The 16817-nt window shown below is 34.9% G+C and overlaps 3 protein-coding genes across 3 annotated transcripts in view; 2 read left to right on the top strand and 1 right to left on the bottom strand.

Moving 5' to 3' along the window:
* Positions 1-968: 968 nt before the first annotated feature.
* Positions 969-7843, bottom strand: LOC130825588 (uncharacterized). The gene is made up of 5 exons (XM_057690887.1): positions 7168-7843; positions 3398-3850; positions 2428-2565; positions 1636-1875; positions 969-1445 (listed from the first exon to the last, which is right to left on the bottom strand). The coding sequence occupies exons 1-5, from the start codon at positions 7576-7578 to the stop codon at positions 1326-1328; spliced, it is 1362 nt and encodes a 453-aa protein (XP_057546870.1). The 5' UTR covers positions 7579-7843; the 3' UTR covers positions 969-1325.
* Positions 7844-8980: 1137 nt separating this feature from the next.
* Positions 8981-10150, top strand: LOC130826246 (uncharacterized). The gene is made up of 3 exons (XM_057691876.1): positions 8981-9560; positions 9657-9893; positions 10038-10150. Exons 1-3 carry the CDS (start codon positions 8981-8983, stop codon positions 10148-10150), a joined length of 930 nt encoding a protein of 309 aa, XP_057547859.1.
* A 3860-nt stretch (positions 10151-14010) lies between these two features.
* LOC130825580 (expansin-A16) overlaps positions 14011-16817 on the top strand; it is a 3297-nt gene continuing 490 nt past the window's right edge. Inside the window, exons 1-3 of the mRNA XM_057690874.1 lie at positions 14011-14401; positions 15191-15509; positions 16687-16817. The exon at positions 16687-16817 is cut by the window's right edge and continues 490 nt beyond it. Coding sequence (XP_057546857.1) covers positions 14245-14401; positions 15191-15509; positions 16687-16817 — 607 coding nt within the window. The 5' untranslated portion in view covers positions 14011-14244. The remainder of the gene's footprint in view (positions 14402-15190; positions 15510-16686) is intronic.

The following is a 16817-nucleotide window of genomic DNA, read 5'->3' as shown; positions in this document are numbered from 1 at the left end:
GTACTTGTCTAGGTGGTGAGTTATATACTCCTTTCAATATTGCAATTTTGCAACACTCGACCAGAAAATTTTACAACAGTGAAGTATTAACCTAGAGACACAAGGATTAAACCAAGTCTTTCCAAGTGATCCACTCCACTCTCCACTAGAGTATCAAAAGGCACAAAGCGCCTTAAGGCAATAGGGGTCCTAGAGCATAGGCGCAAGCATGCTTCATCAAAGTGATGCACCATGGTCAGATTTAAGCTATATGTCTAGAAACACGTACGGTTCAGGGAGTATGTCATTTGAGCATTTAAATAAACACCTTTATTTATAACATAGAAACATTTTTAAACTTCAATTATTAACTTAGGTTTTTTATTAAGCTGATCTGTTAACATGAAATCAAAACTCAATTCAACCAAAGTTCACAATTTCAAATTTTATCGATTTTTCATCTCAAGAGAAATATTTCAAAATTAATATGAAATAGAAGAAAAGTCTATACTGCATCTACAATTTAATGGAGCTTTGTGGGGCCATATCAACCCTATTTTAAAGACTTTAGCGCATCTTGTGTCTGTCACCTGCATTAAAGCTAGCTGATACTCTGAGAAACAAGAATTATATGAACTTCAAAAACCCAGAAAAACCCCACAAATTTTGACTATTTGTTAGTTTGCGACTCTTTTTGAACCAATGTTTCTTTCTCCTCAAACTTGACAAACCCTTTACAATCCTTCTCTCTTTAAAAGTTTTCAATAATCCCTATGACAAGAAAAAAGCTAACTTTCTCTCTAAAATAACCAGCACTTTTCAAGCTGCATTTTTCTTGTTAATTGATTTCTGGTTAATCAGCAAGTTTTTTTGGTTTTTATTACTTTTATTTCTGTATATCTTTCATTCAACTATTTGGTGATAATATATACATGAGGTCTGAATAACTGCTCCTAGGAATAACTGCCATATTGCCTACATAACCGCTATACCAAATAACTGCTACTATACTAGATAACCGCTATACGCGTAACTGTAATACATAGTCTAACATTAATCTTACTGCAAAAATAGAAGGAAGGAAAACAGTCCAAAGCCAGTCGGCTCACACAATTATTATACGTTAACTGTAAGTTTGTGGAGAAACAACTACTACGACTTGTTAAGTTTAAATCGAAGCAGTAGCAGAATCAGTCGAAAATCATCGCCATACAACAAAAGCACCTATGTTAGTTTCTCCAGCAAACCAATTCTAAAGCATTATTTGAAAGGCTTTGACGTAGGAAACGTGCAACCGAACAGCATAGTGACACCACATCTGATATTTTGGACGGCAAATGGCACTTTTACAATTCATCGCTTGAGCTGGAATCTCTTGTTTCAGAATGCTCAGCATAAGATGCATAAGCTTTGATGATAGACACATATATGTCGATTCCTTTAAGATACTCTTCTTGGTTTAGGAACTGTAACGAGTAAAAACATGTCATAAAATGAGCTATCTAATTGCTTAAACGGATGACGATATAAGTTAGTATAGCACTCAAAAGTCATACATCGAGTCCAGGCATTAAGTTTATCAATTTTCAGATAGATAAGAAGTAAATTAGGTATGCACAACTATACAAGGAAGTGAAATGAAGACAACACTTGTACCTCATTGTGGTCATGTAGTAGAACTGGAGTGTTCACCATTGGAGAGAAACCTATAGCAGGCAGGCCTTGTTGCCTAAAGTAACGAGCGTCTGTGGAGGCAGGGAAAATTTCCGGCTTTTCAAGTTCTCCACCAGCACTGTAAACAGCTTCTTCTAGAAGGACCCACCAAGGGTTTGATTTGCCGACAGCAGTGAGAGCTGGTTTACCAAAGTTGTCTAGCACAGATTTCTTCTGCTTAAACTGCCCATGCATTAAATGTATTAGTCGTAGATCAGAGGCAAGACCAGATTGATGAAACCACATGTGCTGGCGGGAGAGAAATTAATAACAAAGAGAGAGCGGTAAAAGATGACAATCACACTATCATCCTCAAATTAGCTACGTACTCCGCCTTTTTGTTTATAAGAACAAAAAATGGATAAATTTTTCACTAAATACTGTTGGAAATATTTCACATGGGAGGGAGATCTCACGTCACTATAAAAGTGTGTTGGGAACTTGCATATAGTGCTTGATGGGTAATCCTCCTAATGCCATATGGTTTTGAGAAAGAATAAACATCATCAAGTGTGTAAGCAAGTCAATGCTCATTACTCAGGGTTTGTGTGCCTGAGCCCACGGATGCCCGTGGGTGTGTCCAGAGTGAACCCACAGGGTGAATATGTGACGTATTGTCACGGCCTACCAAACACTACTATTAATTTCAAAGGTTGGGGTAAGAGAATGAGTATGTTCAATTGATAGTTTGTCACGTATAATAGAAGCAGAGTTCTTCAGATAAGCAACTCAAACCTCAAATGTCATGTTACGTGAAGCAGGGGCCCATTCCTCAGCGATACGTTTCTCAAGGGCATCTTGATCAGCAGTTGGTGGAACCCGAATATCAAAACCTGCTTCAGCCTCAGAAGGTTGCAAGTTCATGACAAAACCCTGATGAACAATATGAATATCTCCATGTTAGAACTTGAAGGTGTCAAAATAGCAAATATTCAACAAGAAATTGACGTCGAGACGAAAGGCACTTTGCAGTGTAATTTGGGAATATCACACGACAATAAAACGTACTGAAAGTCTGATTATGTTACAGCTTACAACAGGCATTGTTTAAGCATAATAGATAAGGTTACCTTTATGGACTCAATTAAATTTTTATCACCTTGTCGCAAGATTCTAGCGACAAGCGACCCCATCATTGGCTTAAATAGTCACTAGGATGATGACAAAATAGAGAAGAGAAGCATGAGAACGGAGCTAATCACATACAGCTTGAATTACGAATTAATATTCAGTATTCAGAGCATAGTTATTTGGAACGTGGAATGTAGCCACGTTCCATGATCCAGGAACGTCCATCCCCAATCACCACGAAATGCGACCCAAATCGCTCATGGTTATGTCTCGCCAGTCTCGGTGTAGAAGATCCTTTTAAAAAGGTTTTGGCCTTCATTTACAAATTAAAGAAAAAAGAAGGTAGAAAAAACGACATGAAAGCTAGAAGACTAAAAAATTCCACTTAAAAAAATTTCTAGCAGCAAAAAAATCATTTCAATGTAAATTTGTTTTCAAATATATTTTTTTTGACATTATGTATGTCCTACAAATCGTTCCCGAGTCAATCTAGGTTCCGTTCCTTGTTCCCGTTCATGTTCCTCGTTCCAAACCGAATGTATTCCAGGTAAAATGATTCAGAGTTATGAGTAGTTGTTAACTTGCTAATTGCTTTTGTATGTAATGCACAGGGAAATATAGGATATAGACTTACAGTAGGAGTTTGAGTGCCAGCTTTCAGATAAACCATATTTACTGAAATCACTTCTCCTTCGGCTTTTAATCCAGCCTTTACCATATCAAATTGTGAAGCTCGAAATCTCCTAATACTTTCAATACTCTTCAACAAATTCTCCATTGCTGTATTATCATACAACTTAGCCCCGTGTCCAGGGGCCCCAGTAGCCTTAATCACAGTCCACATTGGTGATCTCTCAGCATAGAATGCTCGATACTTCTTTCCTGGTGATGGAAGTCCCTCGTCTAGAAAAAAGGCCACGTTCATTTTTTTAAATGCATCAGACAGGGCGAACATTTCAGCCCCGTCATGCCCTCCAATTTCTTCATCAGGCACAAATGTCACGTAAATTGTACGCGTGGGCTCAAACCCAGAATCCTTGAGCTTCCGTATAGCTTCCAAGTATTGCAAACCCACACATTTCATATCCTACGGAGAAGTCATAAATATAATTACTAATTAGACATCAACACAACAATTTAGCTACATGCCGCTAAAAATATTTCACACTGAATAGGTTTAAAGGGTGTCTTATGTATGCAAATCTACTCTCAATTTCAAAGAGCATGTTTTCACAATTAACGTCTAAAAAAGAGGTACATGCAGTTCGATAAGCCATGATAAGTCAATTTTTTTAAATGTCAGGGGAATGAACATTAGGCCATAGAAACCTGAACGTGGAACGTAACCCCATTTCACGACCCCAAAATGCATATTGCGGATCACCAGCGAAACGCGTCCCCAATTGTTCAAGGTGTCGTCCCACCTTAGCAGACCTTCAACCAATACTGTAAAAGGTTTTTGGTCCTTCATTCACATATTCAAGGAGAGAAAAGGTAAGAAATCAAAGAGGTAAAGCGTTGAAGCTGCAAATGTATGTTTAAAAACAAAAATCATTTTCATTTTCTTTTGATATTAACTTTACAATTTATACATAATGTTTTCTAGATACATTTCCGAGTCCCTCTAGGTTGTATTTCACATTCCCGTTGCACGTACGAAACGAATTACGTTTTGGTTAACAATGTATTAGGCCTAAATCTATCACAATCTATAAACATAAGTAACTGCATAACGAACAAAGTACAACACTCAATGTCAGATACGGGCATAGAAGTTTTCTAAGAGCCTTAATAGATCATAAAACAACATCTCATTCCTGTCACCTGAAACCCCAAAACATAGATTACAGTTTGATATGCTTTAAACAACAGTATTTCAATACACCATCAGCATTACGTTCTGTTTTGGTGATGTACTTGTCTAGGTGGTGAGTTATATATTCCATTCATTCTTGCAATTTTGCAATATTTAGACCAAAAAAAATTTACAAAAGTGAAATGTTAACCAAGAGACACAAGGACTGAACTCATTCTTTCAATGTGATCCACTCCACTCTCCCTTAGAGTAGACACAAAGCGCCCTAAGGCAATAAGGGTCCTAGAGCGTAGGCACAAGTGTGCCTCATCAAAGTAAGGCATCATGGTCAGATTTAAACTATGTGTACAAACACGTACGGTTCAGGTGATAAGTGATAAGCAAGGGTGGCAAACAAGGCATGCAAAGTCAGGCCTCATGCTCTTAAAGGGCCCTTAATTTAGAATTATATGCTTTGGTAATAGAATGTCAAATTTTCACAATCAAGCTACTTCATTCTATTGAAGATGGGTGATGTGACAAGCCAGAACTCAAAATATGATAATCTTATGCAATACTACTTGTTAGAGCAAGTGCCAAATATACTATGTGTGAAGGTGATGGCTTGATCACTCAAGCCTATGCACATGGTGTTGTGAGCAACATAAGAGGGTCTTCAATGTGTCATGGTGACGGTGCAACAAAGAACAAGAGTATCATCTATAAGGATGGCATTGGGCAAGGCAAGGGCGGCCTTGATCAAATGCAAGAGAGTGCACCAAAGAAGATTTGACTTGTGCCTTGAACGAGGCAAGACACAAGGAAGAGAGAGCTCGAGCGAAGCAGCAGGCAGCTGAAGTCAGAAGCTGCTCTTGAGGACCTGCTCATTTGAGTAGCAGGGGCGCTCGTCCGAGCAGGCTGGCAGCAGGCCCACTGACGCGTGTTTTTGTTTTGCTTTGTATGCTTGGGCATCATGGCCATTTGTACTAGGGTTTTTCCTATCATATTGTGGGCTATATAAGGCTCAAATAGATTAGAAAATCAGAAGTGAGTGAGGCTAATACAAGAGAGAAACTAGGGTTGTGTAAATCATAAGAGTTGTCTTCTTCTATGTATTAGATCAAGTATGATATCCATTGTTGAATAGAATCACTATCTTGAGAGTTTGTTCTCAAGAGTGTGAGGTTTATCATTAATGTATTGTTGATCTATTTATGAAAGTAATCAGCTTTTGAGAGGGAGGTATCCTTAAATACCACATAAACACTTGTGTTTGATTGTCTCTTTTTCTTGCTCTGTTTTTTACTCATTTTCTACCCATTATATTACCATTGTTGAGTCCAAGCTATTCTCCTTCACTACTAGATATTTACACTCTTTAAGTATAGTTACTTTTTGATTACTCAAAACCCAATTCATACAAGAATTGAGGGGCCACATTGTTTGCAATGGATTTGGTCACAAGTCAATCAGTTTAAGCTCAAAATCTAGTTATTTATTTCTAGATACAGTTCTTGTCAAGGTTAGTCACTGTTGCTAGCTCTACTCCTCTTATATGATACATACTTCTTTTGATTTTCATCCTTTGTCCTCCTTATCTCGTATGATAAGTTTATGGTTAGTGTCTTTCAATCCTATCCACACTTTGATCATAGTTTCTATTAGCGGGATATATCGACAATGAGGATTTTTAGGATTATTGGTGATTTATGCTCACTAAGTAATCAAGAACATGATTAAGAAAATTAATCATTTTAGTTAGTGAAGATTAGAAGAGGACAAAGTGTCACATGTGGTTGGTTTTGTATGGAAATCAAGAGTACATGATACTATGGAAGAGTATCTTTGACATGTAAAGAGTTTAAAGGGCAAATATCAATCCTAGGATTAATGTGCAAGAGTATTGGAGACTGAAGTTTGGATGAAAGAGGAAAGCCATGCAACAGAAGCTGCTGCCCCACTGCACAACCTGTTGCTTGTAATATGTTGTGTTTCACGTGATCTGCTGGCTGCCACCTGCTTGCATTATGTTGCTGCCCCATTTCCCTCTATGTATCACTATAAATACACTAGTCTTTAGGTCCTTAATACTTGCACCAAAGTCTCACATCTAAGAGCAACCTTACTTGCTCAAGTATACTCCCATTTTAGCTCCTCTCTTTCCTTACACTATACACCATTGTAATTCCTTCAAGTTTATATTTTATCCTTTAAACACATTAATATAATCCTAGGCTAGATGGTGGATGTAGCCCAAGATTGGTGAACCACCTTAAATCTTTATCTTGATTATTACTTTATTATTGTCATTCATCATACACTTGCATATTTGATTCTTATACTTGACACAACACAAACCTACACTTAAATCTTAATTTGTGATACTTGAGTGAGGTTTATTACCTCTCCTTTCAAGGATGATGATGATGATAATCCAATCACATGCACACCAACAAACAACAACTAAAATGAAAGCATTATAATTTTTATCGAAAAACCTAAAACATACTCTTTCATTTGCAACAAAATTCAAATACCCACATAATCAAACTGCTTAAAAAAGCTAGACTAACATAAAATGAAATACCAAACTTGATTGAAATTTATACCTGAGAACCTCTAGCATATATATTACCCTGAGAATCAATATGGGCACCAAAAGGGTCATGAACCCACTTATTAGATTCCACAGGAACAACATCAGTATGAGAATTAAGAATAACTGACTGCAATTTAGGGTTTTTCCCCGGCCATTTGAGAACAATCAAAGGCTTATCTTTGACAAATTCAATAGTTTGTGATTTAAGGGACAAAGATTTAGCTTGAGAAAGTATAAACTCAGCAGCTTCCTTATAGTTGGGGTTTGGTTGCGCTGTGTTGATTTTAAGGTATTCTTGGAATCTAGAGATGATTGATGATGATGGGTTTTCAGTGGCTGTGATTATTTGAAAGAAAAGAGGAAGAAAATGGAGGTTAAAGAGAAAGAAGGAGATGAAAGTGCATGTTTTTAGTGATTCCATTGAAATGGAGTTTGACCAAAGGTTAGAGATGATTGATTGTTCTGGGTTTGTGACTCACTGAGTCACTGCTCACTTAATAGAAGTGAAGTATTTGTTTGAAGACACTATCAGATTCTTATTGTCAATTTTTTTGTGTCGAATAATTTGTGGATTACATTCGGATTGCCAAATCAATCCCAAATCTTTATCGAATACTATTCAATTCATCAAAAACGTCTTCTCTACCTTAAATAAACATTTCTTGAATCAAGTGTTTGAATCTACTCTTTGATATTTATAATTTCAAGTTGTAATCACGAATTAATATTATATTTGGATAATAATTTTAAATTGAAAATGAATGAAATATAAGGGAAGGAGGAAGGGGGAAGGGAAAAGAAGGAAAGAAAAATAAAAGAAAAGTAATACTCCTTTTAATTTTTTATGCTATGTTTGGGAATAATGATTTCATTTGAAAATTTGAAATTGGCAAAAATCTATTGTTTTGGCAAATTAAAAATTTTCAAATTTGGATTTGAATCAAATTCCATCATTGCTTTTAAAATAGTTAAAATTGAGGATTTGAAAATGACTATCCAAACCTTGTTATTCTCAAATTCTTCATTTATGATTTCATAATTAAAATTCATAATTTGAAATGAAATAGTTGTTTCCAAACACTACATTAAGTTATTTCATTTGGATTGGGCACGAATATTAAGAAATTAAAGGGATCAACTTGAATAGTACATTCATGTGATGTAGTGGTTATTAATAATGAAATTGATTAAACTCTAAATACTTCCTCCAATTTTTGTTGAATGGCATGGAGAAGTTAATTTGGAAGGAAAATTACAAATTGTTCAATTACATAATTAAAAATACAAAGTCTTCATTGCCATTAATTAAATTACATAACTAAAAATAAAAAGTCTTAATTGCCATTAATTAATTTACAAAATTAAAAATTACATCCCGTAAAATTAAAAATTACATTTCATAAAGGGGGTTGGTATAGATAATTCCACTTCTTCCTCGATCTCTTCAACACTTTATTCACAGCTACAAACAACGAACACTTTTCTCGGGCCATGTGAATACGGATTTCATTTCGTTCATTGACTTCAGAAAATAGTATTAGGAGGATAGCTTGTAATATAAATATTTCTCCTTTGTTCTTTTGTAAAAACAGATGTTTTGAATTAAAAACAAACGTTTCCTCTTCTTCTTCTAGCTTCTTCTAAAAGTTTCTCAAAGCTTCTATTTCTGAAATCAAGATTATCTTGATTTCTATTTGCTTTTTTATAGTTCTTCATGGTATCAGAGCAAGATCTCGCTCCTACTGCTTCCGCCTTATCTTCTTTCTTCATCCTTTGATTTTTTTTATTTTTTTTATTTTTTTTCTTTTCTCTTCCCTCTTAAAATGGCTGATTCAGAAACGCCATTTTCTAAACATGTAGAAACACCTTTGACAATCAATGATGAAATCTCGTTAACAAATAATCCTGAAATTCCAGTTCAAAGCAATATGAATTTCAATTTTGATGATCCTTATTTTCTTTCTTCTTCTGACATTTCACAATATTCTATTGTCGCTCTTCTTTTTTCGGGTTCTAACTATGTAAACTGGAGTAGATCTGTGAAGATGGCTTTATATGCAAGAAATAAGGTGAGTTTTATTGATGGAACTCTTTTTAAACCATCTGTTTCTTCCTCTGATTTCAAGAAATGGATCCGGAATGATTACATTGTAAGATCTTGGATCATCAATTCCATGGAAAGAGGTATTGCAGAAACCTTCATGTTTGTTGATTCAACTTATCAATTGTGGAAGGAAGTTAAAGATAGATATGGTCAAAGCAATGTACCTCAATTGTTTGATCTACATAGATCTCTTTTTCTTATTGAACAGAAAGATTCTTCCATTAATGAATATTATGCTAAAAAAAAGAGAATATGGGATGAAATTCATGACCTAGAAGGCTTTCCTGATTGTTCTTGTGGTATTCTTGCTAATTGTTCTTGTGGAATTCTTAAAAAAATCTTAGATGCTGAAAATAGAATGAAGTGAATTCAATTTCTTTCCGGTATCAACCCAGCCTATGATCAAGTTAAAACAAACATTCTTAGTACTGATCCTTTACCTAACATCAATAAAGTATATCACATTTTACAATCTGTTGAGAGACAACATCAGAATAACCTTTATACAAGTCATTCAAATGATATAAGTGCTTTTGCTGCTCATCAATTCAAACCTGATAATTCTGCTGGTATGAGGAAGGATTCCAAGAAAACTAAGTTTGAAAGAGTGTGTGAGCATTGTAAAGGCAAAGGTCACATGATTGATCAATGTTTCAAATAGGTCGAACAAACCGAATATCCATTTAGTGTATACGTTAGTCACTTTAAAAAATGCGCCAAAAAACAAAAATCATTAATGTCATCTAAAATTTAAAAACTTTTCCAAAAAACTGAAGTCATGAGAAACAGCACAAAACCCACACACAGCAATCATTACTGTGGGTCACAGGAAGAGCCAAAATGTAACACTGCCTTAAAACAAATTGAAATAGGCGCCAAAATGAAATAATGCATGAGTTATTGATTGGGATTAACAAAAAGGGCCCAGCACATGGATTAATGGAGGAAATCACCAAAAAGTATAATGTTCACTAGAAGACCTACAGTAGAATATGGCTAAAGTTAAAACTCAGCAAAAGGAGGGGTCCATAATGGATGAAAGTAGTAAAAAAGTTTGATAGAAACTCAGGGACAATAATATCATTTGATGAAAGCAGATTTCAAGCCTTAGAAAAGGCCAAAAAGACAAGTCAACAAGCAGTTGCAATACGCAAGCATACAAATTCAATCAAGCCACTGCTAACCGACACTAACAAGAATGACAGGTTATTCTTTTGTATTTCTAGTTGCAATTATGATGCACGGACAGATGCTTTCAAAGTCAATGACATGTCTAACATAGTTCACATAGATGAAAAATTGTTCTACCTCACTAGAACACAACAAACGTACTATCTTGCCCCAGGAGAACCTGAGCCACATAGGGAAATACAGTCAAAAAGATTCGTTCCCAAAATTAGGTTAATGTGTGTGGTTGCTAAACTGATGTATTCTTGTGAAGGTCAACTAATTTTCGACGGAAAGATAGATATCTTTCCTTTTGAAGCTTTAGAACTCCACACATTAAGGTTTATTTGGATAATCTTACAAGCATGTAAGGTTGAGGTACTGAAAAAACTTGGTGGTATTGACTACCATATTCCACACCTGAACAAAACCAAAGTAGCTAGGGAAGGGAGACTACCAGATTATTTAACAGTTAGGAAAGAAATCATTTATGAGTCACTCCGTCATTAGGATGCAAATCATTTAGAGGTTATCTTACTGTACTTGGGAATTGAAGACCAAGACATTTTCCATCAAGCAACACAACCAACAACAATTATATATTATGAGCCATAAGGAAAACCAAGAACAACAAGCAACAGAACCAACAACAACAACAACCATTCAGCAACAACAGCCACCAACAGAACAAACAACAACACCAATCATTCAGCAACAACAGCCAGCAACAGAACAAACAACAATTGCAACCAACCAGCACCAACAACACCAGCAGTAACAGTAAATAGGGTCACAAAGGCAGTCACACTTTTGGATTAAATATTCAAATTCACATTTTTTGGCTTATTGTAGTGGATGAAAATACTTAGGGTTAAACATCATGTAGATTCATTCAAGTTGTTTATGACTAAACATTTAATGGAAAGTTTTTGGGGTTTTTAATGGTAAAAAAAATTCATTTTAGGCGCATCTCTCAAAAAACAACATGGTTTCATCATTGAGATCCATATACATACTCTTTGCCTCCAAAAAGATTGGTGATACTGTGAGTATGTATATGGATTTTTCTAGCAACTAAAAAGCCCTCTTTTCAAAAATCATTGAGCTTTTCATTGGCCTAAAAAAAATCATTACAAACCAAGACATACAAACATGCATAATCAAGAAAAACAAAAAGAAAATGTAACATCATTAGTCAGAGGGAAAGAATAATCGTTTCACCTACGAGAGAAGGGCCCCTTAACATCAAATTTAGTATCATCATCTTCACCATCATAATCTTCTGAGTCAAATGAAGGAAAAAGGTCATCATCAGGTAGATCAAGTCCCAAATCAAACATAGCCGAAATTTCTTCATCATCATTGTCCATGGTTCTTCCCTAATTTAGAGAAATTTCAACTGAAGAATATGGTGAGGAAATATAAAAAACCTCATCTTCACAATTGCCAAACAACAACTTTAGTGCGGGATGAGAAAAAGAAGAATTAGGCGACTCCATTAATGGATCTTCAAACAAAAAACCAAACTCAGACGAGAGGATAGAAGAGAGAAGAAGATTCAAAACGTAGATCTTCTTTAAAGGGACGAAAAAACAAGATGAAGATGAAGATCTAGGGTTTCAGAAGGGGTGGGTTCAAGCTGTTTACAGTAGCGTCGTCGAGAAGAAGAGAGGAAGAAAATGAAAATCTAGGGTTTTAGAAGGGAATGGGTGAACCACAGCAATCAAGATGGGGTGGGGTAAATAATCAGAGGAAGGAGTGTTAATAAAGGGAGGGAATGATTTGTAGGTTAATTAGGATTAGGGGGGTCAATTAGTATAGATTAGTTTTTTAGGGTTCTTTGGTAATTACATGAATTGTATAAGGACACTTTGGTTTAAAAGTTATGTTCTAAAATAGAAATGGGACAATTGAGGTGAATTGCCCAAATAAGGAAATGAGACAACTTAAAAGAATCGGAGGGAGTGCTTGTTTGTTTAGGAGGGAAGGAAAAATAAAAAAAAGAGATTCCAACTTTGAAAATATTAAAACCTTAACAAAAATCCATTTTCAAATCCCTCTAAATTTCTTCTCTTCTGTTTTTGTTATCCAAATAAAAGATCCTCCATCCGTCCAAATCCCTCCCTTTCCTTTTCCTCCATTTCCTTCTATCCAAACACACACTAATTGAAATCGCAAGATTAGCTATGTAGTCATTGACTTTTCTCTATTAATTTCTCTTTTCTTTATCTCATTATAATTTTCAACATTTCAAAAGACTAACATTGAGAGAGAAGTGTAGTTTTAAAAAAGAAACACAATCTGATAAGATTATAGTATATGAGATGATTACGATTCTAATAGGAAGGTTGTTCACTACTTCATATTTTATTTGCATTTTAACTCTTGTAACGAGAGTTATATAAATTATTAACACTTGCTTGGATAAAACGCAAAAAGGAAAATTTTCCTTCTAAATGTATTGTTTCATCATGTGACTAAAAATGTTATATGATCTTTAAGTCATATAGTGCTTTTTTATAAGAAGGGACGGAGTATAACTTATGCCTTGTTCAATATGTGTCATTAGAGTATCATATTGTTGAATAAAAACATAAAATCTAAAATCATTAGAAGTTTGGAACTTAGCCACTTTCACATAATGATTAGGAAGCAACAAAGATACCCCCCATCTTACTCTTAATGATAGCCCAAAGGTTGGCATGAGCGCAGAGCAAGGCACGAGACTTGAAAGCTAAACTTAAAATTTGACATTATCCATCATAGAGCAAAATTGAGTAATTCCTGCACAATTATTAACACCCCATCAACCACATTTTTTTCTCCCAACACTTTGACCCTACTTATTCCCTCTCCTTAAAAGAAGAGTAGAAGTTTCTTCTACAAATAAATTTGACCCGATTTTAAAAAAAAATTAAATTATACTCTCTTTTATTTATCTTGGGTGTTACTTTTGGGACACTATTTATTCAACCCGATTTTAAAAAAAATTAGATTATACTCTTTTTTATTTATCTTGGGTGTTACTTTTGGGACACTATTTATCCAACCCGATTTTAAAAAAAATTAAATTATACTCTCTTTTATTTATCTTGGGTGTTACTTTTGGGACACTATTTATCCATCACTCTTAAATTATATTTTTATTATTAATCTATAAATTAAAGATTTAATGTAAAGTTTATTAATATCAACTTTTTATAATTTTTAATTATACATAATTAGGTATATTAACAATTGGATAAGACGATAAGTACATTCGATATAGTGCATAAAATAAATGAGACACTTAAGATGAATAGGAGGGAGTATGTCATTAGAGCATTCAAATAAACACCTTTATTTATAACATAGAAACATTTTTAAACTTTAATCATTAACTTAAGTTTTTTATTAAGCTGATTTGTTAACATGAAACTAAAACTTAATTCAACCAAAGGTCACAATTTCAAATTTTATCAATTTTTTATATTAAGAGAAATAATTCAAAATTAATATAAAATAGAAGAAAAGTCTATATGCATCTACAATTTAAAGGAGCTTTTTGGGGCCATATCAACCCTATTTTAAAGACTTTAGCGCATCTTGTGTCTGCCACCTGCATTAAAGCTAGCTGATACTCTGAAAAACAAGAACAATATGTTCTAAACCCAGAAAAACCCCACAAATCTTGACTATTTGTTAGTTTGTGACTCTTTTTCAACCAATATTTCTTCCTCCTCAAACTTGACAAACCCTTTACTACCCTTCTCTCTCTGAAGTTTTCAATAATCCCTATAACAAGGAAATAAAAGAGGCTAACTTTCTCTCTCTAAAATGAGCAGCACTTTTCAAGCTGCATTTTTCTTGTTCGTCTTACTGCAAATAACCATTTTTTCTTCTTTAGGGTATGATGATTTTGAACCTTCAGAAGAAGAATGGGAGTCTGCTACAGCAACATTCACTAAGGAAGCAAATGGGTCTATTATTACTGGTAATAATTCCACTCCTTTTTCCTCAATTTACTCTTTTACATTGTTTAATGTGAAATGTGTAGCAAATTGGGTTTAAAGAAGATAAACTTAGAACTGGGAAGTGTAGAAAACTCTTGATTTGTTAAATTTACTCAAGAAAATGAAGAAAATTGAGAGAATGTGGAACGCTGTTGTACACTTGTACATATGCTTAGTAGTTATTAAAAATGGAAACTTTTGCACTTTAAAGATGTAGCAATTTACATATCCATGGATTTTTCCTATATACATTGTAAAAAAACCAATGTTAAGAGTATACTAGTATAACATATGCTGGGCCTAAACCATGGCAACCATAAGCTTAAGCTTTTATTTGGTTGATTTGGTTCCTTGACATTGTATGCACCGTGACATGAGGTCACTGGTTCGAATATCAACCACCTCTCACTTAAAGTGAAAGGTTAAGCATCAGGCATGAAAAGGGCATGTGATGCATCCATACTTTTAGCCTATAAGGCTCTCGTGCGAGGGGGCGTGTTAGAGTTTTTAACTGGCACATCAAAAGCTTAAGCTTTTGGTTGAGTTGATTCTTTGATGCCAATATCACTGAGTGACTCCCACATAAATAGGGTGTTTTGGATCATATGTACCTGATCTTATTCTTATTACGACAACAAAGAGATTATTTACGATTCACCTCAGCAATTATAATTCGAAAACAAATAACTATAGTTTTTGGCCCACAATCTCCTAAATATGGTGTGAATGATAATTTGAGACCATTTTCATATTAGTTTTTGTTTTTACAGAAGGGGCATGTGGTTATGGTGACCTGCATAAGGCAACATATGGAAGATATGTGACAGGATTAAGCACAACATTGTTCAACAGAGGAAGTACTTGTGGAGCTTGCTATGAGATTAGGTGTGTTGATCATATAAGATGGTGTCAACCTGGGAGTCCTTCAGTATTTGTTACTGCTACTGATTTTTGTGCCCCAAATTATGGTCTTTCTCCTGATTATGGTGGGTGGTGCAATTTTCCTCGCCAACATTTTGAGATGTCTGAAACTGCATTCACTGAAATTGCTGTCAAGTCAGCTGATATTGTTCCAATTCAGTTCAGGAGGTAACATATTCCCTAAAACCAATCCTGTTTTTTTTTTTTTTTTTTTTAGTTAATTGCTTTATTATATAAGTGAATGTTGAGTGCATTGGTAGCTGATTAGCGTGACTGATTACGAAGACACTGCTAAGAACAACTTGTTTAAAAATAGCTTATTTATAACTATATGTTGTTTCAACCAACTAATTTACCAAACACCAGTATCAGTGGGTCTAACCACATAATCATCTATTTGAGCCAAATAAGCTAAAAATGAAAAATAAGTTATTTTCTCAAGCACCATTATCTTAGAGTATATAACATATCCTGAGCCTCAACCATCAGCTTAAGCTTTTGGTTAAATTGGTTTCTTGACACCTTAATCCCTATAGTACGTTGGAATTACTTCACATGTGTGGAATATCCCACGTCACTAAAATGGTGGGTTTTGGTCTCTTGTGGACTTGTATATAATGCTTGGTGGGTAATCCTCCTAATACCATATGATTTTAGGAAAGAGTAAACCTTCAAATGTGAATGCAAATCAATGCTCATTACCCGTGGGTTTGTGGGTCCGAGCCCACGGGTGCCTTATAGTGTGTGCACACGAGTGGACGCATGGGGTGAATATGTGATGAAATGTCACGGCCTAACATAGTATTGTGTTGATGTGTATACTGCTTCTAAGTTGAAGGTTCTTAATGTTAGTTTTTCTTGTTGATGTTGTTTATGGAAGTATGATTGTGTCTTCGCCTTTTAAGCTAATGTACTGATTGGTTTCAAAAGTTAAACCGTTGAAAGAATTGAGAATGAAAAGAATGCATTTTGATTCATTTGTATAACTAGATTTGGGAAATGATTGAACTCAAACAATCAGAATTGGCTAAAATGCTTGCGGATTTTCCCTTCAGAAACAGATCCTTCAAACTTGAAAGATTTGGAGGTAAAACATGAGCACGTTTTATTCTTTCCATCCTTCCTCTATATTTCCCGGCGATGATTGTTATCCTACGTGCAAAACTCGTAAGGCTTGAAACCCTAGCTAAAAACCAACGAGACCCACTCTCGTTAATGATTTAGGTTGTGCGCAACTTAAACTGTCCAAACTTCGAATGGATAAACCTAATCGATATCATAGGGCACGGTTACAATGGATAATCTAAGTTTGTTTTTGCTGAAGGAAGACGGAATTTTGATGCAGGATCGAGTGTGAAAGAGATGGTGGGATGAAGTTCACTATGACAGGAAACGCGAACTACTACCAAGTACTTATAACGAATGTGGGATTGGATGGTGAAGTTACGGGAGTCAAGATTAAGGGTACAAGAACCG

The sequence above is a fragment of the Amaranthus tricolor genome, chromosome 1, assembly GCF_026212465.1.
Source record: "Amaranthus tricolor cultivar Red isolate AtriRed21 chromosome 1, ASM2621246v1, whole genome shotgun sequence".
Taxonomy (NCBI): Eukaryota; Viridiplantae; Streptophyta; class Magnoliopsida; order Caryophyllales; family Amaranthaceae; genus Amaranthus; species Amaranthus tricolor.
The sequence above is the reverse complement of the archived record's forward strand: the minus strand, read 5'-3'. Positions and strand labels throughout refer to the sequence as shown.

What these genes read in the sequence shown, in the direction of transcription:
- LOC130825588 (XM_057690887.1), bottom strand. Translation starts at nt 7,578, where the DNA reads ATGGAATCACTAAAAACATGCACTTTCATCTCCTTCTTTCTCTTTAAC. An exon ending in CTGGCACTCAAACTCCTACT is followed by an intron (nt 2,566 to 3,397) that starts GTAAGTCTATAT and finishes ATTGTTCATCAG; the next exon opens with GGTTTTGTCATGAACTTGCA. An exon ending in TACTACATGACCACAATGAG is followed by an intron (nt 1,446 to 1,635) that starts GTACAAGTGTTG and finishes TACTCGTTACAG; the next exon opens with TTCCTAAACCAAGAAGAGTA.
- LOC130826246 (XM_057691876.1), top strand. Translation starts at nt 8,981, where the DNA reads ATGGCTGATTCAGAAACGCCATTTTCTAAACATGTAGAAACACCTTTG. An exon ending in CTTTCCTGATTGTTCTTGTG is followed by an intron (nt 9,561 to 9,656) that starts GTATTCTTGCTA and finishes GTATCAACCCAG; the next exon opens with CCTATGATCAAGTTAAAACA. An exon ending in TGAGCATTGTAAAGGCAAAG is followed by an intron (nt 9,894 to 10,037) that starts GTCACATGATTG and finishes AAAAAACTGAAG; the next exon opens with TCATGAGAAACAGCACAAAA.